This window comes from Carya illinoinensis, chromosome 10, assembly GCF_018687715.1.
Source record: "Carya illinoinensis cultivar Pawnee chromosome 10, C.illinoinensisPawnee_v1, whole genome shotgun sequence".
In the NCBI taxonomy this organism is placed as follows: Eukaryota; Viridiplantae; Streptophyta; class Magnoliopsida; order Fagales; family Juglandaceae; genus Carya; species Carya illinoinensis.
The window spans coordinates 30,775,463-30,798,977 of NC_056761.1; the positions used below are offsets into that span (position 1 = coordinate 30,775,463).

The 23,515-nt window shown below is 37.1% G+C and overlaps 4 protein-coding genes across 17 annotated transcripts; 2 read left to right on the forward strand and 2 right to left on the reverse strand.

Annotated features, from left to right (window-relative positions):
- The first annotated feature begins 114 nt into the window (after positions 1-114).
- On the forward strand, positions 115-6,269 carry LOC122279949 (protein FAR1-RELATED SEQUENCE 5-like). Its single transcript, XM_043090867.1, has 8 exons — positions 115-1,436; positions 2,365-2,443; positions 2,534-2,665; positions 2,762-5,056; positions 5,171-5,260; positions 5,367-5,441; positions 5,518-5,572; positions 5,860-6,269. The coding sequence occupies exons 4-8, from the start codon at positions 3,803-3,805 to the stop codon at positions 5,868-5,870; spliced, it is 1,485 nt and encodes a 494-aa protein (XP_042946801.1). The 5' UTR covers positions 115-1,436; positions 2,365-2,443; positions 2,534-2,665; positions 2,762-3,802; the 3' UTR covers positions 5,871-6,269.
- On the forward strand, positions 1,251-3,793 carry LOC122278638 (protein FAR1-RELATED SEQUENCE 5-like). The gene is made up of 2 exons (XM_043088819.1): positions 1,251-1,436; positions 2,762-3,793. Exons 1-2 carry the CDS (start codon positions 1,251-1,253, stop codon positions 3,791-3,793), a joined length of 1,218 nt encoding a protein of 405 aa, XP_042944753.1.
- Positions 6,270-6,655: 386 nt separating the features above from the next.
- Positions 6,656-7,207, reverse strand: LOC122278639. Its single transcript, XM_043088821.1, has 2 exons — positions 7,052-7,207; positions 6,656-6,970 (listed from the first exon to the last, which is right to left on the reverse strand). The coding sequence occupies exons 1-2, from the start codon at positions 7,205-7,207 to the stop codon at positions 6,656-6,658; spliced, it is 471 nt and encodes a 156-aa protein (XP_042944755.1).
- A 4,764-nt stretch (positions 7,208-11,971) lies between these two features.
- LOC122280091 (ethylene-insensitive protein 2-like) lies at positions 11,972-22,207 on the reverse strand. Of its 14 annotated transcripts, none has more exons than XM_043091059.1 (11): positions 22,069-22,207; positions 20,790-20,980; positions 20,535-20,671; positions 20,333-20,411; positions 20,135-20,223; positions 19,333-19,376; positions 19,050-19,160; positions 18,754-18,966; positions 15,833-16,012; positions 13,049-15,739; positions 11,972-12,650 (listed from the first exon to the last, which is right to left on the reverse strand). In XM_043091059.1, exons 5-11 carry the CDS (start codon positions 20,220-20,222, stop codon positions 12,273-12,275), a joined length of 3,705 nt encoding a protein of 1,234 aa, XP_042946993.1. In that variant the 5' UTR covers position 20,223; positions 20,333-20,411; positions 20,535-20,671; positions 20,790-20,980; positions 22,069-22,207; the 3' UTR covers positions 11,972-12,272. The 14 variants fall into 14 exon arrangements, with proteins under 14 accessions (XP_042946993.1, XP_042946989.1, XP_042946987.1 ...); XM_043091055.1 differs by having other exon boundaries at positions 19,333-19,411; XM_043091053.1 differs by having other exon boundaries at positions 19,333-19,419.
- Positions 22,208-23,515: the final 1,308 nt, after the last annotated feature.

Below are 23,515 nucleotides of genomic sequence, written 5' to 3' on the forward strand. Positions count from 1 at the left end.
TGACACAGGCCAATAACATTCTGCCACGTAAGACATTTAATAAATTTCTCTCTACATTTATGCGTAGTAAATAACTTGCTTCTCTTCCCTCTCCTCCCTCCTCTCTCTTTTTCCCTCTCCACCCAACTGGAAATTCCTCTCTCTATGATACGTTCTCTCTCCAATACTTTCTCTCTCTAAATTAAACAAATTAAGCACAAACTTCATTTTTAACCCATTTTAATGTGATCTTTCTCCCTCACCCCACCCAACTGCAGCTGCAACATCCCCCTCTCTTTTGCTTTAAAATACATTCTCTCTAGCTTGCCACGGCATCGAATAGAGCTCATGCGCATATTTTGCTTTGAAGCTTTGCCTCACAAATCAAATGGACGGGATGGAGTTGAATCTCGAAGGAGTTAAAAGTACAGGCTTTGCAATATTGCCGTTTTGGCGTTCGATTATTTCTACGCAAGACAATGAAGATATTTCAAGAGTCGTTTTACGCATTTGAAAATTGGGATTTTTGTTGTAAAATGTTTGAACGAGTCTGAAAGTGATTTCATTGGAAAAATCTATTTACAACCGGCCAGGAGAACCGCGGGGCACCGCATCCCACGTGGCCACTTGAAAATATAATTTTTCTTCTTCCTCAAAACCAACTTTTTCCTCTCTCTTCAAATTCTTCTGCTTTTCCCTCTGTGAACTTCAACGAACCATCTGCAGCTTATTAGTGCTGTTAATGGCGACTCATTTGTTCTTTTCCTTTCCCTTATTTACATTTACAAGTCATTATTACTAAGCTCTTCTTTTCTTTTCTGTATTATTTGTTTTTCCGTACTCCCAATAGTACTCTTATGACCATATTGCTAAGCTTAAACGATGTAGGAAAACAAAATCCCAAAAAATTCCATTACTGAGTTTAGCGAAGCCATAAGTGTCCAGGTCAAGATTGGACAATAAGTAAGGGTCTAATCACAAACTTTATGCTGGGTTTGCAATTTTTGTTATGGGTATTCTTTTTTAGTTATAATGGTGTCTTTGGGTCTGGAAGAAGAGATCACGTTGCCTGTAGCAGACCAATGATCCAGATGCCGAGAAGAAAGACACAATGACGACGACGACGACGACGCGATCTCTACGCCCGTCTCTGTCTTTGCTATTTAACATGAATTCTTCCCCCTCTCTCTCTGTTTTCTTCTCTTTTTTAATTTTTTGTTCCTTTTTTTTTTCATTTATTTTTATTTTATTATTTTATTGGCTGACGTGGTATGCCGATGTTCCCACGGTTTCGCAACTCGGTTGCATGTAGTAGAGCTCTGAAACCCATTTCAGAACCGGACCTCAACGCTGCAGAAAAAACCCATTTGAAGACCCATTTCAAAGCCGCACCTTCACGCTGCAGAAGGTTTTCGTCCATTGGTTCAAGCTGCAGAAGCTCAGCGTCCATTGTTGAGGTACGCATTTAGAATCCCAGTTGATTGTTGTCGTTGCAAGGTTTCGAAAATGTTGAACTCAGGAAACGATTTGAGTGTGGTGTGGTCTGTATTGTCCACATTATTCTAGAAATCAGCAGATTTGCGTTTGGGTCTGTGTACAAAATCTAGTGGGTCTCACGTTTGGGTTTTTATTTTATTTTCATGTTGAAAATCTTCTGTTAGTCAACGACTCTGTATAGAATGTGTAGTTAGTTAACGTGATTTCGGACTTAAAAACTTACTGCTTGTGTATTTGCATGGCTCCAACGATGGCCATTGATTTTCGGGTTGTGCTAACCTTATCTCTGGTTGAACAATATGGGAGAGATAGTATTTTAAGTTTGATGAATGGAAATGAATAGGAAATTCATCTGTAGGCTTAGAGGTAAGAGGAGAAAATGAATGGGAAATATTCATCTGTTGACTAAGTAAGAAGAGTCGTTGTGAAAGAAATGAAATTACAAAGTCGTTAACATATCTTGAACAACTAATTTAAGTTAAGTTAGTATATGTTTCCCCTTTTGTTTTTTTTTTAAAAAAAGCAAAAAGGTTAATAATAATACTTACTTGAAAGAATTTTTCTGACTGCTTAACCAAAACTTTATCTGAATCATCAGCATATTTGATAGATTCTCATCATCCCTCTTGTGCACAGATTCTTCATGTATAATATCTTTATCATAAAGATGCCATAGAATCTGTATAATAAAACAACTCAATGAGTTGAAGCAACAAAATAAAATAAAATCTAACTCATCGACTTCACTCGGGTTTGATGGAACTAAATGATTCATCAACTTTTGCTTAACCTTTCGGCTCCAAGTTCAGTTGTGTTTATTTCCAAGTTGTTCATTAAATTTGTACTACTTGTAAGGCATATTTTATCTACTTTTGTGGAATTTTACAGTTCATATCGTCTCATCATGGAAAAAGGGGAAGAACACTCATCTCCCCTAACACCATCTAGCTCAAATCTCCCAACCACGGTGTGTTATCTTTTTAGTAAATTTGTTGGACTATGTTGGGTTGATATCCATGGATTTTGTACATGAATAACTTGTGTAATAACATGTTAGGGCATACCGTCAACTTCTCTAACATTCAGAAATTACATGCACATGCACGGTTACTATGGAGAACTTCCTACGCGGTCACCAGGTCTAATGCAATAGCAAGATGGCTACCAATATTCATTCAATATTCAAGAGGTGATACAATTGTATTCTTAAACTTTTGTAAATTTTTAGTTTGAATTGCCTTTATTAGTGTCATATGATATTAAAAAATGCTCGCTTTTCTTTTAGTACGATGTTGGTTACCCAACTTCTGTTATGACTACTGGATCCGCCGCAAACAAAAGAGATGATATAGAAGACTTGTCTCCCGAAACTGATATCCCATGTACCTCCGCTGAAGTTGAAGAAAGCGGAAAAGATAGAGCTGATGGTATGGAAACCACCACGGATGTCGTTGCCAAGACAGCTCAGTTAGATGATGGAGTTGGTGGTGACACGATTGAGGAGCCCAAGTCGAAGATGGGGTTTAATTCTTTTGAAGAGGTAATGACTTATTACAAGCAGTATGCTAAGAATATTGGGTTTGGAGTGATGACAAGAAGGACTGAGAAGGGAGATGATGGGACTGTCAGATATGCCACCCTCGGGTGTGCCCGTGGTGGGAAAACCCGTAATAGGACGTTGAATGTTGCCAGACCACGTCCGACTGGGAAAACGGAGTGTAAGGCGAAGATTAATGTCTTAAAAGTTGACGGAAAGTATGAGTTGACAACAGTTAATAACATTCATAACCACGGCCTTAGTCCAAAAAAAGCCCGCTTCTTTCGATGTAATAGAGAAGTGTCTGAATCCGTAAAAAGAGTGTTAGATACAAATGATTTGGCTGGTATCCGAATGAATAAGAGCTTCGGATCTCTTGTCGTTGGCGCGGGAGGTTTCGAAAACCTCCCGTTTTTGGAAAAGGATTGTCGGAATTACATCGATAAGGCCCGACATTTACGACTTGGCGCTGGTGGTGCTGGAGCACTTCAGGAATATTTTTTGCGGATGCAATACAAGAATCCTGGGTTCTTTGCGTCCATGGATTTAGATGATGACGGGAGGTTAAAGAATGTCTTTTGGGCAGACCCCCGTAGTAGGGCAGCCTATGAAGATTTCGGTGATGTGGTTACATTCGACACCACATATCTGACGAATAGATATGGGATGCCATTCGCACCATTTGTAGGTGTAAACCACCACGGCCAGTCAATTCTTTTGGGAGCTGGATTGATATCCAGTGAGGATACGGCAACGTTTGTATGGTTATTCAAGACTTAGTTACAGTGTATGGATGGTATAGCTCCTAGAGCTATTATCACTGATCAAGACAGAGCAATGAAGAATGCTATTGCTCTTGTCTTTCCACAAAGTCGACATCGATTTTGTTTGTGGCATATCTTGAAAAAAGTCCCTGAAAAGCTTTCCTCCTATTCTGCCTACAAAAGTGGGATGAAAGCTGCTTTGATGAAATGTGTGTATGACACCCAAAATGTTCAAGAGTTTGAAAGCGCTTGGGAGCAGTTAATCACCACTTACAATCTGGAGGAGAATAGTTGGCTGAAAAGTTTATATACTGACAGAAAGCATTGGGTACCGGCATTCTTGAAAGATTCTTTCTGGGCAGGGATGAGTACAACGCAGCGGAGCGAGAGCATGAATGCTTTTTTTGATGGTTATGTTCATGTGAAGACAAACTTGAAAGAGTTTGTCGACCAGTTTGACAACGCTTTGAAGAAGAAAATTGAGAATGAAAATAACGCTGACTTTCACTCATTTAGCGTCACAATTCCCTGCATATCTAGATCTCCGATCGAGAAGAAGTTTCAAGAATTATATACGAATGCAAAATTCAGGGAAGTTCAGCGAGAACTGCAATGTCTTATAGATTTGGCCCCAGAGTTGCTTAAGAGAGATGGTGGTGTAAAGACATATCATGTAGAGGATGAAGTTCATGTGGAAGACTTCACTAAGCTTGTTACATATTCAGTGGACTTTAGTGAGGTGGATACAGTTGCAAAGTGTTCGTGTGGGCTATTTCAGATGAGGGGCATAGTGTGCAGGCATATTTTGGTTGTGTTTAAGTCTAATGGTATAAAAGATTTGCCAAATCAGTACATTTTGGACAGATGGAGGAAGGACATCAAGAGGAGGTACACGTTAATTGCTGGCAGCTATGACGCAGGGGCTCAGCGAGCAGATGCTAACAGATATTCTACTCTGTTGAATATCTGTTATAAGATGATTACTTACGCTGCGGGTTCAAAAAAACATACCGAGGATGCAACACAGAAGTTGTATTCAATGATTGAGTTATATAGTGAGAACCAAGAACCTCCATCAAGAACATGCACGGGTTCCAATGTTATTCCTTCGATACCGGAGACAGCTGCATGTGTGGGTTCACAGAAAGTACTCAGTCCGCTAGTAGTAAGAGGAAAAGGCAGACCACCATCTCTGAGGAGAGCATCGATAATGGAAAAAGAGATGCGGAAAGTTAAAGCGAAGGCAAAGAATGCAACAGTCAAGGGAAAACGGAAACAGGTACTTCACTATCGAAACTGGGGAGTCCAAATATATCACATGTTATTAATTGGTTTTGATATGTTATTAACGCATTCCATATATAACATGCACGGATTACTTGTTTTATTTTAGAGGGATGGAGGAGATACAGCATTGCCAGATACGCGTCGGAATTTATTTGGCCCATCTGAAAAAGATATGTGTGAAGTTGGATTGTCGCAGGTATATTAACTTTAGAAAGTTTACATTTTTCGGTTGCTAGCTTATTTGCTAGGAAAAGGCAGTTTGGGTTGTATTATATTTTTGCCCATCTTTATGTTATGACCAGCTTGTTGAAGACAACTCAATAATTGAAAAATCTCGAATGGAGCGCCAAGAATCAATGATCGCCAGTCAAGAAATAGTAATATTTCTATTGCTATTTTAGCGAGAAATGTAATATTGACATTACACTAAGAAACTGCTATTACTCCTTGCAGATGTTATTTGGGATGGATGGATCACAACCAATTGATGGATCACAACCCGTAGATGGTCAGTGACTTTTAAGTTTATTATTGGTAATGTGGATCATTTGAGTATTCAAATACATGTTGAAAACTTTGGTAATCTTGGTATTGTTATATTTTAAATATTAGTAATAGTCATTGAATTTGCTTGTTGGAATTAGTTGTATAGCTACAGAAGCTATATACGAATGCATTTAAAATGATTTAATTTAAATTATATATACAGACTACAGCCAAGAATTTTATCACCAATAAATCACATAATTTAATTTTGTAATTTATCTAACACAAAATTGGGATTGTGTTGTGTAGGTACTCATTAATGAATATAATCCGAATGTCTCCTAGCAGGAAGTATATTGAAGGGGCACTATTTGGACTGTACATGATTAGCCAAAGTCATTCAGGGAAATGAAGTTCATGTGGAACATGCGTATGGGCTATTGAAAATGTTGGATGTATTTAGTGTTCCATCACCAGGTCGGGAAGGGAATTTGAGAACCATGTTTTATGTTGAGTATTGTTTGTATATTCTGGGTTCTTGCTGCCCAAGTTCATGTGCAATAGCATTCGGATGGTCTTTCACTAACTAAGTGAGGTGAATGATAGAATGTGGGCTGATTTAATTTGGGTGTAAAGACAATACTATGGAAGACCCGTTTCCTCCTATTCTAACAGTTAGATAATCTTAAATTTAGTTGGATTTCTATCTTGACATTGAAGAGCTTCTCATTTACAGGCAAAAAGGACAATAAGGCAAGTTATATAGAAGTTATTTAAAAGTTGGCGTTTTGAGGCCATATAATTTACCAAAACTTCATGCAAAAGATTACATGAAGTTGATATTAAAATCCCACTGGCCGCATGAATCATTTCCATGCAAAGTCATTCAGTAATACAAAATAATTACAGTTTTGACATAACTACAACATCCACCACATAATCATTTCCATGCAATACAAGAAATGGATGACAAAAAATGCATGGCACACTTGTAAGAGAACCATGTTTCAGGTGCAGTAGCAAACATGGTTCACAAGTTTCACTAATATATGAAGTATCATTATATATACAGCAGCAACTAAATTCTAACACTAATCTGAAATTACTACATAACCACCAAGTAATATGCTAGAACAAATGCTAAAGCCCAAAACCCACGGACTAATATGCGTGAACGTCTTATTTCTGCTTCACGTACAACAACCACCAACTCTTTCAGTAACTCCTCATTTCTATTGGATAGTATGAACTCGAAGTCGTCTACTCTTTTACGCAAATCAATAATGATCTTCTCAATATCGACCAGTTTTTTCTTCAGCTCCTTCTCCTTGCTGGAAATTTCAGTGTGAGTTTCACTTGGGTCCGACAATGGGTATTCATGGCCATCTACCCATTTGAAATACTTACAATATGGTAATCCCTAGAATTTTATACACATTTGAAGCAAAAAATGTTAGATGAACATCAAAAAAATAATTTAACTAAATTTGAATTTAGTTACCTCTTTGTTGTACTTTGGACAACTTAAGAAGGGTCGTCCTGGATTATGTTGAGTATTTGAGTATCTCAGTTGGGCTTCAATCTCACAGAAGCATTTCGGATGACCCCTCTTTTGTTTGGCAAGAGATGAAGAAGACGTTGTCGTCGATGATGACATATTCTCAGACTTTAAACAATGATGCCAGAGCTCTAGTAGAGATCAAACTACAACAATCAGCTTCTGTTGTAAATCCCGATTATGAACTTCGAAAAGCAGGGGCTCAGTTTTGAGGCATGGAAAAAAGAATACAAAATTAGATTATAGGAGACAAAGGCAAAGCTACAAAATTAGATGAAAAATTTCTCTCGGTCAGTCTATGAATGCTTGTTAAACTATCTCACATCTGTGCGTGGGAATGAACATCCGGCTGTGAGTACTTATTTTCAACTTATGATTGTCCAATCTCTTATGTAAAATACATTTACAATTTCCTCCTATCCTATTTTACAATCAACCAATATAATTTCTCTAAAAATAATTTTAATTTTATAATTTATATTAAAAAAATCTATTCATGCTTTTTTAGTCATCTTCTCATACAGTGTTAATTTTATATTATGAGATGATGAAAAGATAATAATATTGATAAGTAGTATTATTCAATTTACTCGTATTTTTATTTCATCCCAACAATGATATCAATTAGAGTAAGCCAACTCCAAAGTATATCACCTCAAACTTGACATAAGTTTAACACCAGAATAAACAATAATATCGGCATGTCCAAGAGTAACTTCTCCAATTAAAACTTCCACACCCAATTCACCAAATTAATGTGCCAACTTGCATGAACAATATAGGTCTCACATGCAACGCCTCTTCTTCATCATCCTCAGCCCACTACGTTCATGTTTTGCATTAATGTCTTAAAAATTGGGTTCCTAATTCCTAAAAATTTCTCTTCTAATATAATGTGTACCCAAATCTACCCCAAATCTTAAAATCATCCAAGCCATCAGGCTAGGATTCAAGGACAACTTCACTTTGTGTCATCAAAATTCTGAAGTTTATAAGTTCTAACAAGGCATTGAACAAGATTATTCTTCTTCCAATAAAGCCAAACCTACTAATCACGGGCAAAACTGAAATTAGCAAATTGTTTTTGTGACCTCTTCAGCAGAGCAATATAATGCTTCAACTAGGCCCAAATTCTTTTTCTTGGGACAAGATCTGGTGATTTCCAAAATAATGTGGACAATACAGACCACACTCAAATCGTTTCCCGAGTTCAACATTTTCAAAACCCTGCACCTTCAAAAATCTACTTGGATTCTCGAAATGCAAAAGAAGATGAACTTCTAAACAGTAGGAAGACCAAGTTGACAACGCGTACCTCAACAATGGACGCAAGGCTTCTGGAATCACCAATGAGAGAAGTGCGAAAGTGAGGGAAATTTCTTCGCTCGCTGACCAATCGGTTTCGCACGACCTGCCTTCAAATGGGTGTTTTCTGCAGCGTGAAGGTGCACCACATATCTGGTTTTGAAATGGGTTTCGCACGAGCTGGTTTCAATGGTGAGATTTCTGGTTTGAAATGGGTTTCGCACGACCTGGTAGATCTATTGAAATTTCTTGTTTTGAAATGGGTTTCGCACAACTGGTTTCAATGGTTAAATTTCTGGTTTTTTCAAATGGGTTTCGCATGACTGGTTTCAATGGTGAAATTTCTGGTTTTTTCAAATGGGTTTCACACGACTGGTTTCAATGGTGAAATTTCTGGTTTTCAAATGGGTTTCGCACGACCTAGTAGATCTATTGAAATTTCTGGTTTTGAAATGGGTTTCGCACGACTTGGAATGGGTAGACCTGGTTTCAATGGATTTATTTCTGGTTTTGAATTGGCATTCGCACGAATTGGTTTTCAAATGGGTTTCGCTGAACGTGAAGGAGATAAGTGTGGAGGCAGCCATCTAGCCCTAATTTCATCCTCACTCTGTACGTGAAGGAAGAGGGGAGGCGAAACGATAAGCCCCGGTGTCATCCTCGATGCAGTGCGCAACGCACCGTTTCATTAATCGTGCCATGTGGACGGCGTGTACGCGAAGGGTACGCGACGCAGTGTGCAAATAGCATTTTTCGTTTTGAAATAGCATTTTTCTTTGAAATGGGTTTCGCACGAACTGGTTTCAATCATTTTTTTTTTAATATATTGGCTGACGTGGCTTAAGCGGTTCCGCAGCGGGTACCCCACGGCGGGTACCTGTAGCAGTATTGTTAATTTTATTAGTTCTCAGCCCCTATGCTGAGTTTTGTGCTTAATTTATTTAATTTAGAGAGAAAGCGAGGAGTATATTTTAGAGAGAGAGAGAGAGAGAGAGAGAGAGAGAGAGAGAGAGAGAGAGAGAGAGAGAGAGGGGAGGTTGCAATTGGGTGGGGGAGGGAGTAGGGCTGTAATTGAGCCAAGCCGAGCCGGTTTTTGACTTGTCGAGCTCGGCTCGACTCGACTCAAAATATTGGAGTCTAAATTCGAAAATTTTTTTTTTATTTTTTGTTCGAGCTTGAGTTGATAAGCTAAACTCTCAACTTGAACTCGACCTCGAGCTCGTCTTACAAACGAGTTCAAGTCGAGCCGAGCTCGAGTTTGAATTGTTTTTTTTTATTTGAAATAGATTTAATAATTAATAAAATATATAAATAAATAAATAACTAATATTAAATTTATATAACTAACAAATAGAACATCTATTAAATTAAAAAATTTATAAATAATTAATATCTTCCTAGTTGATATTTATCTAAAATAACAATATATTATATGTCTATATATATTATTAATACATACAATTAATATGATAGCATATATCTATTTCATATATAGTTCCTACATACTAGTATATGAAATTATTAAATTTTATCGACTACTTATTATACATATTATAAAATATACCTATGAAGTATATTTACTATATAGATATAAGTAATTAGAATACATTATATATTTAATTATAAAAGTGGTATTCTTATATTATTAGATACTACATATATACATGCATAAGTGTATGTATATATTTATCAATATATAAATGAGTTTTAATTGAGTCGAGCTAACGAATCGACTCGAGCATAAACGAACGAGCCTAAATGAGTCTTAGTCGAGTCAAGTCGAGTTTTGTCAGGTATGTGTCATTTACAAATTGAGCGGATATCTGCTTTCATGAACGAATTTTTTTTTTTCAAGAGTCAAGTTCAATTCGAGTTTAACCGAACGAGCTATCGAACAAACTGATCATTTATAGCACTAGGAGGAAGAAAGTGAGAGAAGAGAAGGAAGAGAAGCAAGTGATCCGGTACACCTGAGTGCAGATAGAAATTTATTAGATGTCTTAAGTGGCAGAATTTTATTGGCATGTATTAAAATTGGGTTTTCACCCATGCTGTTGGGAGCTTTTCCCTAGTCAATTACCCCTCGTACGGCATTACAAATTGGAATGACATACCTTTATTACAGACTCAATTTTCTTTTTTAAATATTTTAATATTTTATATAGAGTTATTTTTACATATTTTTTACAGTTTGTATATTTCAATAATGTGATTGGTTATATCATTTTTTTTAATATAAATAATTATTTTAACCAATTACATCAATGTAATGCATAAAAATTATATAAAAATATCTGTACGTAGGAGAGCTCAAACTCTCTACCTTTTTATGAAAAAAAAAAAAAAAACACATTAATGCATTTGGTCACTTTGGTTGTCATTCGTCACGCTAGCTATCATTTCCTAATTGTATTAAATAAAACTATTATTTCTTAACTCAAAATAATATTTATAATTTTAGATCGTGTACTGCTCATATTTCATTTAAAAATAATGGATAAATTAAGAAATTTATATAAAAAATTAATTTTTTAATAATAATTCTCACTTTTTTTTAAATAGAGTACACAAAAAACTGTCCACTCCTACGTTATGTATAACATGGAAAAATTTAGTTACAAGTATAACTGTGTATTAATATGTGTACCAATCTAATATGATTAATCAAAAAGTAAATTTTATTGAAAACAGTATTAATTTAAATTTAAAATATGAATAAATCAATATTAGTACGTAAATTAATATACGACTTTATTTATATGTAGCAAAACTCTTATAATATTACCCTTTGCTAATACATAAAACCGCTCGAAGTCAAGCTCTCCGAGTCCAATCTAGACAATCGGCTAATAAATTATTAAAAAATTATGATATACACAAATTTATAGAGGAATTTTGCGTGGAAAAAACTAATGCTTCACAAATTATTAGTTATAGATTAGATTTAAAAATCTGATATCATCGTTTTTAAATCATTTCCTCAATATCTCTTAATATGACGTTAAAGACTTGATCTATGAATATAATATAATAAATAATCTCCTTAGGAATGTGATATTATAAAAAGAAAAATACTTTAACCACAAAAATAAACTCATAAACTGATATGGCTTAATGTGATATGTCAGATTATAAAATTACTTTTATAATAAAGTGGATCTAATATATTCCATAAAGTCACATGAATTTATACGTATATTTTATATAATATGTTTGTCTGTAACAATTCTCTTATAGAAATGGTCACTAACATTACTCTTAAGCTTAAGTTTGGATACATAAATTGTTTTATCTCATCTTATTATTACAATTTTTTCAAATTCACATATAAAATATAATAAACAATTCAACAGTTCCTACCTAATACCATTTCCAGTTTTCTTCTTTTTTAAAAATATATATATATATATATATACTGGCATGATTGTCGAGAATCTCCCCACTCAGTTTGGACATTGGTTTAGCATTAATAATAAAATCAGCAAATGAGCTATAGAAAGAAGCATCTTGCTAGTTGCTATAGTGGCTTTCAACTCATCAGAGAAGCAACGCGTTACGTACCCAACACATTATCATTTTTCCACCTTTCTCCTAACCCTTTTGATTGATTCTTCTGCAATTACACATCCACCAATTCTCATACCATGTATATTTTTTTTTTGATAGATAATTCTCATACCATGTATATGTAACACATGGGAATAAAATTTGCAGCAACACTATGATACACAATCAGAGAGAGAGAGAGAGAGAGTCCTCAAACCACTGAGGTCAGATGATCCGGACCAGGAGCTGCTGTCCAAAATCAAGCAAAGCCCTATAATCACTGAACCACTAGAACCAAACCGATGGCAACAAGCTATGAGCTGTATGGAGCAGATGTCAGAACCTTGCGTGGCCCAGAAGCCTCATGAACACCAACAGGTTTGCTGGATAATCGTCGCTTGTAGCGTTTGAGGACAGACGCCAGATTTTCTTTTCCCTTCGGGAAAGCCACATCACCAGCTGCAGTGCCTGTTCTGCCCTTTCGGCAAGAAATTGCAATCTCTACATCCTTAACCATGTCTAGGAGCATCCCTGCAGTGGTGCATTTCCCCCTGCCCGGTTTTGAAGCTGGGGGTGGCATTCCATTTGAAACAGGTGGGCTTGATTTCTGCAGGAACGTTGCAGGGATCTGAAGGCAGAAGCACGGGGACATTGGAGAACGTGGTTTCACAAAAGCCACGTCTATGATCCCCTACTCATAAAAAGAAGTCACTGTCAAGGTCACCAAGCTAAAAGGATTTTTTTTTTTTTTGCAAAAAGTATAACTAAAGACTCAAAGATATTCATCAGGGAATGTACTCGTTCATAGATACAATGGGTGTAAAAATCCCCCAGGATAGATGGATTTAACAAGATATCCTAACAGTGAGCAGGTATTCATCAAGAAGAGACGCCAGGAAGAACAATGATGGGTGAAACCTTCCTCTCTAAAGATAAAGGATGAAAAGGTTGTTTTCTGCTTGATCAACAATGGGCAAGAAAGACACAATGGGCAAGAAAGACATTGATCTTACCGCAGAGACCATGATTACCACAAACAAGCAATTCTCAACATATGCTCACACCATAAACTAGCAAAAAAATATTTACCTGAAGACGGTTGAGTACATAAGTATATTTCCCCCACAGCTGTGGACGGCTTTCCATGAGTGACAGGTCAAGAATCCGATGGATGCACCACACCCCAAAGCTTACCATCAAATCTGGTCTCCATATACAGCCCTCCCCACAATGAGGAACAGAGGAAATAAAAAAGTTATTGAAACTCACCTCATTATTCCTCATTGCAGAACCAAATTTCCTCTCAGAAGACAAATACTGAGGGTCACCCCTGTGAACCACCCGATTCATTTCTCTAGTTTCAGCTTCATACAAAAACCTCTCCCTTGCAGCCACACGGTCTATTAGATCCTCATCAGCCCCATCATTTTGACTAAACAACCAATCAGATCCTTCCAATTTTAGTAACTTCACAATGCAATCTCTGAAAGCCTGAAGAAGCTTTGCCTCTGAATCCACAACAGAAGTTGCTTCTTGAGTTATTGAACTTGGCCTGCTTCCAACTCCTCCGCTCCCAACGGTAAGATTTTTGTCAGCTACACCAAACCGCTCAAAAGGCTGTCTAGACCAGAGGGATCCAGTACTAGTGGGGCTCAACTGCGAGGAAAAACCATCTCTATTTATTTTTGATGGAGAGAGTTCATCAAATGCCAAAGGAGCTCCGGTCCTTAATCCCAAGTTTGGATTTGGATGTAAAGATGGTTCATAACCTGTTCTACGAACAGAGGATCCATATCCAATGGGATGGTCCCATTGAGCACTCTTATCAGTCACATATAAATCCCGCTGTGGAACAGAGAATCCAGACATGTCTGGCAAACTATGGTACTTTTTCGTGTTGGCTGAACTTGCCATAATATCAGCTGGTCTTTCTGAATGAAATGGACTTTCTCGGTATATTGAAGGGTTCTGGTAACTGGAGGGCTGACCAGAGCTAAACCCATTTTGCAACTTTTGCCCCAACGCAAATGCAATTGAATCCCTGTAGCCTGTAACACCCAATGAGGGGGTACTCAAGGCTGCTGACTGCATTGGATTATTCAAATTATCAGAGTTTCTTTCTTTAGCCATTCGATAGGAAGCAATCTGATAACCATGTATTGTAGCTGGCTGATAATCCCAGCTTTCAGTAGATGGTAGATTGCGCAAACTAGAATAGCGCCTCTCACCAGAGTCAAGGACATTGTGGCTTGGATTCTGCACATATGCATCCAACAACTGCATGGGGTTGGACCACAATGATGAAGATCCCCTTTGAACCCCATATGATGACTCGGAATTCCTTTGCACATTTTGCTGCTTGGGAGCCTCATATAAACTTGAGGTGATTAGATTATCAGATCCCTTAACTCCTACAGACAGCAAGCACCTAGAAAACTCCTTTGCAGTAGTATCCACTTTTAGGGATGAAAAGGCAGATTTAGAATCCACTCCCAGAACCACATCCAGTTTCTTTGACTTTGCTTCTTGAGTAGCTTGGCCGTGGAAGTCATACAGCTGCCCCCAAAACTCGTCAAGAACTGCAGCAAGTTGAAGCCTTGCGGCACGACCCAATCCGGCTAATCTTGAAAGACTTCCTGTACCACTCCCACCTTCATCACCTTTCCCACTGAGACTTCTAAATGATCCTGGACCCTCAGATATCAAAGATTGGGTGCTCCCAGACAGACCTTTAGATGATTCTTCGGGCTCCCAGGTGTCTCCCTCATCATTATCTTTTTCAATTTGTAGCTCTCCCTCAATTCCCAGAGTCTTCTCAAGAGGGAACATTGATTTAGCTTGTACAGTTTTGTCCAAAAATTTAACATCAGAAACCTCATTAGAAACAGTTGAAAGTGGGATTGATGGGACTGACTCTACTGTGGCTGCTGATCCATCCATGCCACATATGGGGGAGCTTGAAAGTATAGCTTTAGAACAATTTTCCACAACAGTAGTCAAATCAATCTCTTGATCAGGTTCCATAATATGTTCAGGCAAATCAACATCAAAGCCAACTGGCATATCTGAATGACTCTTCAAATCCTTCCCTCGTGCTGATAATGGTTCTTGCTTCTGAACAGGAGCCTCTCCATGGTATCCAGTTCCAGTTAAATCTGTATCCTCTCTGTGTGTGGATGTGCCAGGTACAGCCTCTGGTGTACCTCGGTACAGCTGAGCATCTAATCCAGCACTTGCAGATTTTAATGGGGTGGCTAATAACCAAAGCATCAGACCAAGTGATGCACAAGCAGTGACAACAAGAACTGGGTAAGGGAAAGATAAACCACCCCCCATGTTCCACCTCAAATTAGCTACCCAATCACTATTCCCGAATATCATTTCTACCATAAATATAAGCTTTAAGACTAACATCCCAATAAATGTGATGAGGGTTAAAAACTCCACAAACTGAGAGATTTTGTAGACACCCATTATTGGTCTTGATGCAGCAACACGGAAAAGAGGGATCACAGAAGATGGCAGCAGTAGAGCTACCATCACCTGCGTGACTATAAGCAATTGATACATCCCTTCAGCTCCTGAACTCCACACACAGTAAAGGGCTGGAACAACAGAAATAACTCTGATTGTAGCACAATGAAGCCAAGCAGGAATGTCTACCTTCAAGAAATCATGCAAAACTACTTGTCCACATTGACCCCAGTTTAATGATGTGATTTGATTAGAAAAAAACAGAACCAATAAATAGGCAAAGGGAGCAATGGGACTCCTAAACACCTGTATTGATGATAAGAAATTTATCTGATCAGTATCTATTAAGATGCTGAACACTATCTTAGTGGCAGTCAGCATTATAAGAACAAACCAAACCTGTTCCATTAGTGACATTGAATCCTGAAAAGTGAGCAAGACAAGGCCGGAGAAGACATTTGCTGCTGATATCATCAGCACATAATTCACCAGATAAATACCACTGAAGACACATAAGATGGCAACAAAATGGTTATGACACATGGCATCCTTGGAAATGTTTGGTGATCCCTGAGACTGCTGCAAGAATTTGACAGATAGCAAAGTCTCAGAAAAGCACACCTCTGATCAACATCATTGTAGACAGTTTCCTTCGCCCTTGGGGAGGGGGAGGAGCAAAACTTGGGAGGTCAAATCACATGTTACATACAGTATATATTATTCATTATGGTCTCGCATTTTATGAAGTATGCTTTTATGACTATAATGTAAGTTTCGCATATGCCATGACAAATAAGTCAAAGAAAGTTACTTGGGAGAAAGACAAAAGGGTTATTAATGCGCTATGACTGAGAAACATGCCATACCAGAATATCGTTTTGCTTACACTATTTCGGCATGAACAAATGGCTAAAAAGAACTAGTTACAAATAATATCAGCAAATTATGTTTTCATATACGTGTGTGTGTGTGTGTCTATATGCATATATATAACAATTCAAGGAAAAGAGTGCAATCAAGACATGTTCCGCCTATAAGGTACTTCAAACAGGACATATATATGACCCTGGAAAATGTACTAAATTTTAAGTAAACCACAAAGAAAACAAGATGAAGAAGTACAGAAAAGCACTTATGCAACATGTGTGCAAGTGCTGATAAGAAGAAACCATGACAATGATGTAGTTCAGCTTGCTGTGTTGTAGACATGGAACGATCAACAAGAATTAGGCCTTGTTTGGGTAATGAGATATTCTCAAATATTTTCAAAACTTCTCATAATTTCTTTCCCAAACATCACTCAAACACAAAACGCATTTCAATTTCAAATCTTCAACTTTTTTATCTAATCATTATCCAAACACAAAATCCAATACAACTTTCCCATACTTCTAAACAAAACACAAAAAACAATGCAACTTTTTCAATTTTCAAAACAAAAATTATATTCAAACAATTTTTTAATTTTATAATATTTTTATTCAACTTTTTCTCTCCTTTCCCAAAACAACTCAAACCATTTCACTACCATTCACAAGAGTGGTCTAATTACCTGAAGAGAACATAAAAAATGTTCAATGGTTGGAAATCATCCTCCATTGAAAAACTCATGTCATTAATCTTTAGCAATTTAAATATATTTCAAGAAAGCTTTCTAAGAAGATGACCCTTGCATCACACCAAAATTCTATGAAACAACTTTATACAAGTACGATTAATGTAGGGTTACCAGCATTACTGACTAAAAACCATTACAATGTCCAAGGATAGTTAAAAGAGACCAATATATGACTCCACCTGCGGATCAATCAAAATATATACCGATCATATACCATAGCTGTAACATACAAGGAACTCCTACCACAGCTATCAGGACATAGGGCATCTCTTAGCATGTATTATTGTCCAACCATCTGTGTAACACCCCAATAGAAGGCCCAAACTATATGGCCTATACTCCAAAAGGATTAGTCAATGATACAATTAAAGTCTCATTGGAACATTATAAAAAGCAAGAACTTCTCATTTGCAAGCAATGTGGGATCTCATACATCACCTACCCTTATCCTTATCATATGGGGTATCACAATCTCCACGGCGTCCTCGTCAAGCCTATCCGTTGTAGGTGGCACGGCTCAAGTCCAACATTTCTGGTTGGGATAGACTATGACACCATTTGTAACGCCCTAATTGAAGACCCAAACCACATAGTCTATACTCCAAAAGGACTAGTCAATGATACAATTAGAGCCCCATTGAAACCTTATAAAGAGCAAAAATTTCTCCTTCCCAAGCAATGCGGAATCACATACACCACCTACATCCTTAACATATGAGATATCACAATCTGAGGTTTTCAAAATAATTTCATTGTATTTGGGCTCTAGCAACAACTCAATAGGACCTACATATATTATCTACTCACCAACCAAATGGAGTCAACAACTCAAGGTTTTAATAGTGACTGCTGATTGTCTAAATCTCTTTTCACCACAATTGATCATCACATACATAATGCTATGTGGCACAATTTAAAACTCATAGCAATCCATTACAATCTATCTGAACTCGGATAGCATATAGTTGTGTCCCTTTCTTCCGTATATATCTTTGTTTTAAATTATTTACCCTACATAAACACAGTGCAAAAGAAATGCAGGCGTAGCCGATGCCTGGGAAAGCCGTACCCCAACCAATGGTTGCAGACTACGGTTGCATTTAAAAAAATTATTCACCTTCTTAACTATGGTATCATGTAGGTTGTTGAATGATCGGTATAATCTACAGTATTTTCCTATTCTCTACATCATTTCCAGATTCATCACAAAGAGACACCTATTTAGCCTTCTTCTGCAGTTATCTCGGAGGTCACACAATCTAGAGCACCATGCTAATATTACAAGATCAAATCTTTTACAGGTTATTTTAAAAAAATTAAACTAAAGCAAACACGCATGCATGCCATTAACTCCAAGGCTACCACCGTAGACACAAATGAAAATTTATATCAAAAGGCCAAAATCCAAGATTTAATGTTGATCCAGCGGAGCAACAAGGTATCCCATGCACATGCATTATTGCAACACAAAGTTTACAAAGCCAAACATTGTAAATTTTCTACCTCAAAGCTACAGTGGCAGTAAAATTTAAAGTAGATATGGAATGCCAGATTCATTCACATACTTGTAAGAAATGAAAGATAAAAATAAATAGGTGCAGACATGCATATGCACATTAAATACAATGAGTCACATGGTTCGGAAACCAGAAAATATTTGTATAGTTTGAAACAAATAAAAGGGGATAGAAGGCAAAGACACCTGTAAGATAGAAGAATGGAGAAAAAAGTTATAAGGCATGATGCTTGCCCCAAGAAGACTCATCAGTGCAAATGCATTCTCCCCACATAACTTTGTTAGGATCCAATTCATGGAAAGTGAAATTTCTGTTTGACTGATCAGTACTCCAAGAACAACAGAAAGCAAGATAAAGCCTGATATGCATATGCATAGGAACTTGGCCTTGCTGTTCTCCTGCAACATTAAATTAAAAAATCTATATAAATAACAATGAAAACAACGAACTTTCCAAAAAGAATGCACATGAAAGCACTTACCAGGAGGATGGCAAAAAGTGGAAATAAAATAATATTGATAGCAGTCAAAAAGACACAAGAGAACAGGTCCCACCCAAAAAGAAGATTAAGTCCATGTGCAAGGCCCAAGATCTAGCAAAAGTAGTGTAATCATATGTTAGGGATAAAACAAAGCTTGTAATCAATGCTGAAAATCAAAGATTAAATTGCATCCCCAGTTCAGTCATAATTCTAAAGAGCAGGCACTAAAATAATCTTTTTTGAAAAAAGTAAAGAGGTATCATGATGATGAATGAGAAATTACCGAGGTAAGATCCAGCACAATCACAGAAAGCTCTATTTGGACTCCTAAGAATAAACATGTGAACTTATCATACTCATCCCTGCAAATCTTTGGCATAATAATTCAGAAAGAACACAAATTAGATAATTATAAACGTGTGCACACGCACATGCATGCGCAAAGACAGCATGCACACACAAAAATAGAGAGAGAGAGAGAGAGAGAGAGAGAGAGAGAGAGAGAGAGAGAGAGAGAGAGAGAGAGAGAGAGAGAGAGAGAGTTGTCATCAACTTTGAGCTTTTTTTTATGATTATGTGCATTGGTAGCCTAGTGGGGGAAGCAAAGGAATCAATGCTAATATGGATAATGAACTAGAACTGAGAAGAAAAAAATTTAAAAAGAATGCAGCCAGCTTTTTCAGAGGAACCACGTTCTGAAAACCACATTCAGGGCAGACATGCAGGCATATACACCTAATAACCAATCTGCCTATGGGCCAGGCAGAGCGTAGAAATTTTTTAACCCTTAGTACTCTGCCTTCTTCACATTATTATTAACGAATCAAACCAGACTACAGTGTAAAAGTAAAAAAAAATTCATAAACAAAATTCTCTAATTGATTTTCTTATTCCATACATTTCATTGTTACAAGGGTGAAAGGGGTGAAAGGGTGAAGGTCGACATACTTATCAAAACAGTAAAAATAAAATAAAAGTTAAAGGTTGACACAACAAACCAGAAAACTAACAATACGCAACAATGGAGAAAAATAAAACAATAATTCCATACCACAAGTAAAACCTAAAGGCAAAGAAAGCTATACCTGAGCAAGATCTCGTCCAGTGACCAAGCCAATCCGAGCTGACAGGTATTGACATAAAATAGCAGCAAAATTGAAAACAAGCATCCATGCTACCAGTTCAAACCCAAAATGGGAACCACTTTCAGCAATTGCTGCCCACTTTCCAGGGTCAACATATACAATTGAAATCAGAAGCACAGGTGCAACAGCAGGAAGTACCATATTAAGACTACCCCGAAGATTGTTAGAAACAGAACTCTCAGAGGTAACAGTCCAGCATGATACTTAATCAACACTTCTGAGAAATGGAAGGACCCCCAATTGAGTGTAAATAATAAATCACATGCCTGCCAACATTATTAAGAGAGGATATACAACCTTCACAAGTCAGTCACTGAAGCATTGGGTCAACAATACTAACCACACTAAAGCACAAGTTTAATCCAACAAAATTGGATGAACTGGTATGGCATCCAAAGATGACCCAGATAAGTAATAAGAGTCTGCCAGGCCCTATAATGCAACTTGCTTGAATCAGACCAAATAGCTTCAAATTGCCTGCAATTTATGATAAAAAAAAAAAAAAAAAAAAAAAAAAAAAAAAAAAAAAAAACTTCAAGCACCACCCACAGTCTTTAGATACAGATGCCTTTGACAAAATTACTTGAATACCAACCCAGATGGTGTTGACACCCAATAAGGTTTCTATTCATCATCTGAACATGATTAGAAGCTTAATCCAATTCATGCAAAAATTCCACCGTATACTTGCATTACAGAGTATATAAAACCGATTCTCAACTGACTTCCACAGGGCAAACTCTGTAAATGAAACACCAGTCTTCATGCCCCTGGCTTAGATCTAATCTGATCCAATAAATCAAATCAGTTGCCACCCAAAAGATAAGAAAAAGAAGCACAAATTCAAATGAAATGCAATAAAACTTTGAACACCATTTGAAGAAGCAACTCGATATATTAGAACGATATACAACTGAAATTATGACCAAATCAAAGTAAAAAACCACCAGAAAAAACACGAAAGCATATGCAGCTTAAAATATCATCAAGCCCCAATAGGATAATATAAATGTAGAAATCACAGAGAAGAACCTTAGTCAACGTCTATTTCCACTAACTCACTATGTTTACCGACAAGATGCGTCTCTCCTTCTGTACTCTGGTGGATAAAAGCTCAAAAAATTATGGGTCAAGCTTAACTTTATTCTCAGCCCTTGATCAGTAGGCGGGTGGGGTAAGCCCTCTACTTAAGATTCCATTCCATAACGATGCACTGAAAAAAAGGCCCAACTCAAGTACATTCCAAAATGAAAATTGCAAATCAAAAAAGCCTATACAACGGTACAGCCAATGCTCCCTGTACGTTTAGATTTTGTTGGAGTTATAATTACATTGGTAACAACATATCGCACTCAATTATATATACGCATACTACAGATGAGAATACCAAAAGCAGGACAACAATAACTATAGCCACCACAACAAGATTTCTAAGCATATAAAATCAGCTTAACAATAATTATATTCATCAAACAAGAATCTACAAGCAACCCATCAAATTCCAAACCATAAACATCAACAAAATGCATAGACCCAGCTCCAAAACCCATCTAAGATCTTCGCACAGCAACTCTAAAAACATAAACAACACCACCCCTGCCCAAAATAGACTGAAAAGCAGAGACTTCCAAAACATGCAAAAAAAAAAAAAAAAAAGTCAAAAGCCCGAAGCCCTAGAATAAAAATAATTCAGAAGCGCCCGCCATGGATCTGTGGGAAGAAGAAAATTGAGTGTCCAAGTAACCAACTTGCCAGATACCATGGATGATGATGATCATGAAGACAAAGACACGATATATAACTAGATAGATAGTTGGGTCTCAATCAAAATCAAAGATGGCCGTGCAGTTAGGGCTTTTGGGAAATGGTTATACCTTCTTCTTCTTCTCCTTTACGTTCTCTCGCCTTTCCTTCCTATGCCAATCCCTATCTCCAGTCCTACAAGTAGATCTCAGACCCTTGAGCATCTTCAATATATTAGACAAAATTTTTTTTTATAAGTAATATATTAGACAAAATTAAAAGACACTTTTGATAAATATGAGATAAATATTGATTCTTACCTATTCTATTTACATAAATTTAGACATTAACATAGTTATTTTTTCATTATATGATAATAGAATAATATAAGATAAATTTTATTTTGATTATTTATATCAAATTTTCAAATTAGATTATCTATTTATTTATTATATAGTAATAAAATAATTAATAATTTAAAAATATTAATTATTAATTATTTTAATTATGTATTAATTTATTTTATTTTATCATTTTTATCATTTTATAATTTATTTTATTTAAGTTGCATGGGGTGAATTTTCTACGAAACAGTGGTTATAGTTAAGTGGAATGATAAGGAGAGAAATAATTGATAAAATAAATATTTGGTGCAGCTACAGTAGAAAGTAAATTTGAAAATGCTTTTGGTGTTTACTATAGCTAAAGTCCAACTTGCTAAAGTCCAACTAAGGACTTTAGCTAATTTATTGTGATTAGGGCTATTCATCTGGGTTCCGACTCGGAAATCAGGGTATACCCAACCCGAAACCCGGATTTGAAATCCGGGCTGGAACCCAGACCGGGTTAGCCCGGGTTAGATCCGGGCCAAAACCCGGGATGGGTTCCGGATTGAAACCGCTTTTTTTTTTTTTTTTTCTTTTTTCTTTTTTTTTTTTTTCTGTGTTGTATTTGTCCTCTGTGGTCTGGAGGTCCCACCCTGGAGCCGACTCTGACTTTGGGCTGATCGGTATTAATTTCAGCTGTACAGAAAGTATAGCCCCTCTGACTTTGGAGACTGCATCCCATTAATTCCCATGTAGCTTTGCTGCCTAGCCCCCAGCCCAAAAGTAGAGTATTTCGGACCTCTCACTCACACGAATGGCTGCCTTCCAAATCTTCTTCTCCATCTTCTTCTTCGGCTTCTTCTTCCTTCCGAAAATAGCACCAAGTCCCACCAACTGCAAACCTTCATCTTGCAATGGCACCCAACATCTGTTGGTGAAGTTTCCTTACCGACTGAACGGCTCTCAAGCCGAAGCGTGTTGCTATGATCCGAGGTTCGATCTCTCATGCAACAACCAAAACCAAACAATTCTCACTCTCCCTTCCTCCGGCGACTTTGTCGTCATAGAAATCTCATACCGGGAGCAGTGGCTACAAATCGGCGACCCGGAACAGTGCATTTTCAAACTGTTGTTGCACAAATTTAGTCTATCGGGCTCTCCTTTCCGGTTGGGCCGATATCCTCCATGACCGAAGCCTCCGTGATTGAGCTTATTAAGTTCAGAGAAGTCATTGGTGGCGATTTGCAGGAAA